This window comes from Limulus polyphemus, unplaced genomic scaffold (genome assembly GCF_000517525.1).
Source record: "Limulus polyphemus unplaced genomic scaffold, Limulus_polyphemus-2.1.2 Scaffold2778, whole genome shotgun sequence".
NCBI lineage: Eukaryota > Metazoa > Arthropoda > Merostomata > Xiphosura > Limulidae > Limulus > Limulus polyphemus.
Window position 1 is genome coordinate 89640 of NW_013668388.1, and position 5581 is coordinate 95220.

General features: G+C 33.6%; 1 protein-coding gene across 1 annotated transcript in view; it reads left to right on the forward strand.

The window, feature by feature from the left end:
- LOC106467884 (Down syndrome cell adhesion molecule-like protein Dscam2) overlaps window positions 1-5581 on the forward strand; it is a 110180-nt gene that overhangs the window by 78220 nt on the left and 26379 nt on the right. The window contains exons 16-17 of the mRNA XM_022396096.1: window positions 2219-2398; window positions 3647-3717. Coding sequence (XP_022251804.1) covers window positions 2219-2398; window positions 3647-3717 — 251 coding nt within the window. The remainder of the gene's footprint in view (window positions 1-2218; window positions 2399-3646; window positions 3718-5581) is intronic.

The following is a 5581-nucleotide window of genomic DNA, read 5'->3' on the forward strand; positions in this document are numbered from 1 at the left end:
AAGCTGTTGTAACTTATATACTAAACTGTTGAAACCAATATACTATACTTTCGTAATCTATATATTAAACTGCTGTAACTTATATACTAAACTGTTGAAACCAATATACTACACTTTCGTAATCTATATATTAAGCTGTTGTAACTTATATACTAAACTGTTGAAACCAATATACTATACTTTCGTAATCTATATATCAAACTGCTGTAACTTGTATACTAAACTGTTGAAACCAATATACTACACTTTCGTAATCTATATATTAAACTGCTGTAACTTGTATACTAAACTGTTGAAACCAATATACTACACATTCGTAATCTATATATTAAACTGTTGTAACTTGTATACTAAACTGTTGAAACCAATATACTATACTTTAGTTCACACCATAAAAATTCTTGTTCATACGATTTGATAATATATAGCGTCTCAACCACTACTACGTTTGTTGTATCCCAGCCGGACTCATGAGCCCTGGTATTAGCGAAAGGCCTCGTCGTCACTAGATATAACAATATAATATGGTTGGAATATGATTATCCACTCATCTTTACATTCAAAGTTCTTATTGATAATTACTTCCTATTATAATAATGTAATGTTGACTTTGTTTATAGCCGCGGCATAACGGCTCATAGAATGGCTCTGAGTTTTTTCAAGTACAATTTTTTAGCTCATAGCTCCATCATCTCTTGACCGATTTGAGATCTAATTACAGTTTTGGACTCAGGAGGCCCTTTCAATTGATGTATTTAACCACGCCCTTATAGCTTAATTTACCCTAATCGTGCCTAAAAGATTCCAATTTGAGGATTGCTGGTAGAGCTCCTGATGAATAATGAAATCAAATCTGGTATACGCACGCTTGGTATTGCTGGCGCCCAAAAATATAGCTAATAAAAAAAGGGGGGGGGGAGATCTTATATATTAATTTACTCTAGTCCTGCCTAAAATAATTTCAAAAGCCGCGCCTATTGAGAATTCTCTCTTGTTCTTTACAGACTAACGCATTATACCAAAAAATTCTGTAATGTTTTTATGAACTTAATTCAAGACGCCAGATTAAATAAATATATGTGATATTTGGTTTAATAACGCATGGAATAGACGGTGTTGTTCTAGTTTTTTGGTTAGCATGTTTAAAAATGAGTGTAATGGACGGTTTCACTATGATGTTTGATTTATTGTGTTCAATAACGAGAGGAATGAACAATTCCACTCGGGACTTTCGTTAATTGTGATTAATAATGCATGAAATAGACGGTTTTGTTCTAATTTTTTGGTTAGCATGTTTAAAAATGAGTGTAATGGACGGTTTCACTATGATGTTTGGCTTACTGTATTCAATAACGAGAGGAATGAACAATTCCACTAGGGACTTTCGTTAATTGTGTTTAATAATGCATGAAATAGACGGTTTTGTTCTAATTTTTTGGGTAGCATGTTTAAAAATGAGTGTAATGGACGGTTTCACTATGATGTTTGATTTATTGTGTTCAATAACGAGCGTAATGGACGATTCCACTACAGATTCTCGTTTATTGAGTTTAGTAACGAATCGAATGGTCGGTTGATTCCACTCTGATATATTTTATAGTGTGAAATGGACGATTTTGCTATAATTTTTATTGCGCTTGATAACAGAAGTGGAAATAAAGGTTTCACTCTGTGTTTGTTGTTGTTGTTGGTGAGGATTTGCTCTTTACAGTTATTAGTATAATGAACGGTTTTACTAACATCTTTTGTTCATTGGATTTAATGATGACTGGAATGGACGTAACATTTCACTCTCATTTTTACGCAATTCACCCCATCCACCCCACCCCCAAAAGAGGCTTCTCATACAATACTCTGTTATTTAACAAGGTTTTTTATTTATATTGACTAATATTTTCTTTCATCCTTCAAAATGACTTGAGTGTTTCTGAAACTACATTATTGAAAATTATTTTAAAAGATAGCCTAAAAAAGATTATTAGCCTGACACGTCTTAGTGAATATCTTGACAGAAATTGGGCTTTACCTTCGTAATTTCGTGCTAAAACAACATTTATTGGTGACGTTTTTATGGTGTTTATTGACCTCAAAAAATTGTAATCAAAATTTTCATATCCTACATTACTTCTAAACAGTTTAAGTGAAGTCAAGTTAACCAACTGTTTGAATTTTTGCAATCGCTATAACTGATGAGTAGTTAAAATTTACATACACACAGAGCCCTCTACAAATAACATAGACACCACACCATCAGAAATCACCGTTCCAGCCTCCGAGACTAAAGCCACGATAACAAGCCTTCCTCCGGTAACAACTTTCTCCTTCCGAGTAATAGCTGTGAACGACCTCGGTCACAGCGATCCTAGCGGAGCTGTAGTCGCCACCACCAAACAAGAAGGTACGTTCATAAGATTTATTCTTATCTCTGGCCCGCCTTAATCACAATTCGTAGGTTTTTAAGTGTAGATACTTCCTGTAAAAAAGCAGTTGTTTTTTATTTCTGTCTGAAATTCTAATAAAGGCCATACTCTGAGCTTTCTGTTGTAGCAAGAGGCCTGTTGTTGTTGTTGTTTGACGAAAGTTACAACATGCTCCATCTTTGACAAAATACAGAATGACTCGGTGGTAAGTCAGAAGGCTCACACCACTCAAAATTGGGTCTCATGGCGGGCTCAGCACAGATAGCCCATTGTGTAGCTTGTGCTTAACAACAAACAAAACAAAAACATATGTTAAATAGAATAAAGGGAACGCTTAAAATGTATGGAATGGTCTGACACTAATTGTCTCATATTAAAAAAGTAAACTGCATACATCATGTCAAGGATTTGATTTAACTTTTAACAGAATCTTGCCGATAAAAAATAGTTCGAGAAGTTTAACGCTTTAAACGACTCGGGAGATTACAAGATCTCTACATGGAATTCATATTCAAACGAATTCAAAAGTTAACTGTGAGAGACGTTTTACTTATACTTTTTTTTTACTTAAGCGATTAAAGAAAATACTCATACAAAAATATATAGTGCAGATGTAATACACGTTAATACAACATGCACTCAGTGCTTCTGTATAGTTAAGTATATAAGTTTAAGTCATGAATTTACTTTATTTTACGAGGTGGATTCACAACTAGAAAGTAGTGATTTATTAAAGCACTGATGTGCAGTCTGTAAACTGAATAAGGAGTGTTGAAACTTTATTTCTTCTTTTTATAATTTCAGTAATATCCGGTAGATTGTGAATCTTCATTTTATAATTTCAATAATATCCGGTAGATTGTGAATCTTCATTTTATAATTTCAATAATATCCGGTAGATGGTGAATCTTTATTTTATAATTTCAATAATGTCCGGTAGATTGTGAATCTTTATTTTATAATTTTAATAATATCCGGTAGATGGTGAATCTCCATTTTATAATTCCAATAATATCCGGGAAATGGTGAATTTTTATTTTATAATTTCAACAATCTCCGGGAAATGGTGAATCTTTATTTTATAATTTCAATAATATTCGGTAGATGGTGAAAGAACGTATATAGACTTTCATCATGAGGTTAAAATATATATTACTTATTTTATAATGTTTTTATGTTCACAGCTGGAAATTAATTGTAAGGTATATTTTATATTTCTTCATCAGCACCCGGAGGTCCGCCTCGCGGTGTCAAGATCCAAGCGTTGTCATCTAGTCAAGTTAAAGTGACTTGGGAGGTATGGTTAGTTATTCGTGAGCTATGAAATATGATCATTGACAGGTTTTGACTATAGATAGTCCTTGATATACGTCATCTAGTCGAGTCAAGAGGACCTGAAAGGTTTGGTTAATTATTCGCGATCGTAATTTACGAGATGTGATCATTGACTGGTTTTCACTTAGAAAACGTTAAATATAAAAATATATTACTGGTCTAGAAAGTGTGATAGTTGTTTGATTTCTAGATTAGGACTAAGAAGTATGCGAATTTTTTGGACGATCCATATTTCGGGGTTTGTCAATCCTGCCGAAAATCCATATATTTCCACGTTAGTAGTAGTAGTTTTAAAAAGTTCTAACTAAAACAATACTTTAGTGTGCGTATGGAAAGCATTTCGAAAGCATAGATTGCTTCCATTGTGTAATGCACGTTGTGTAGTATAACTTATTTTTGAGACTGTAGGCAACGACTGAAGTTCAAATAAAACACTTTTTCATTGGGACTTTGTGTAAAAATTCAATAATGTAAATTTCTTGCACTGGAGAACATAAAACCTGTTGAGTAAGGGTATTTTGTTAATCTTATGTAGCAAGTAAAAAAAGAACATTGAAGAACAAGTTAACGAGAACCATCACTGCTGTCCTGGTATGTCCAAAATAAAATACAGGTTTCATTTAAGTATAAAAACCCTAGACGTACACTCGCTGTGTATTTAAAACATTTTAATACTGTTTTTAAGTATGAGTAATGTGTCTGTTTTTATACCTATGTTATAATTATAGAAATAAAATAGTTCAAGGCTTTAAAAACTGCAATTTGCAGAAGTACAGGGTAGTATAAGAATGTAATTAGTTATAGATAATGGTGTTTCAAATTTCTACAAATAATAACTGTTGCTAGAGTAGCATGTCGTTTAAATCATTGTTTTCAGGTGTAGTGCGTCGTTTAAATCATTGTTTCTGGATATAGGGTGTCATTTAAGAATCAGTTTCCAGACGTAGTGTGTGTTTTAAGAACCACTGTTTTCAGACGTAGTACGTACGTACGTAGTTGTATAATCAGTTTCCAGATGTAGTGTGTGTTTTAAGAACCACTGTTTTCGGACGTAGTACGTACGTAGTTGTATAATCAGTTTCCAGACGTAGTGTGTGTGTTTTAAGAACCACTGTTTTCGGACGTAGTACGTACGTAGTTGTATAATCAGTTTCCAGACGTAGTGTGTGTCTTAAGAACCACTGTTTTCGGACGTAGTACGTACGTAGTTGTATAATCAGTTTCCAGACGTAGTGTGTGTGTGTGTTTTAAGAACCACTGTTTTCGGACGTAGTACGTACGTAGTTGTATAATCAGTTTCCAGACGTAGTGTTTGTGTTTTAAGAACCATTGTTTTCGGACGTAGTACGTACGTAGTTGTATAATCAGTTTCCAGACGTAGTGTGTGTTTTAAGAACCACTGTTTTCAGACGTAGTACGTACGTAGTTGTATAATCAGTTTCCAGACGTAGTGTGTGTTTTAAGAACCACTGTTTTCAGACGTAGTACGTACATAGTTGTATAATCAGTTTCCAGACGTAGTGTGTGTTTTAAGAACCACTGTTTTCAGACGTAGTGCGTACGTAGTTGTATAATCAGTTTCCAGACGTAGTGTGTGTGTTAAGAATCGCCTTTTCTAGGCATAAGAAACAAGGACGATGAAGCTTTGTAAAAGTAATCAGCTAAAAAGTTTTCTTGAAATATACACCTGGAAAAAAGTTAAGCACCCCGTGTTTTTCAAGTGATTCAGATTCGACGTTCTTGTGACTGATTATAAATTACCATTCAATCTAAACGTGTTTATCAAATGAAATTATGCATTATTGGGCACAAGAAAACAAGATTAT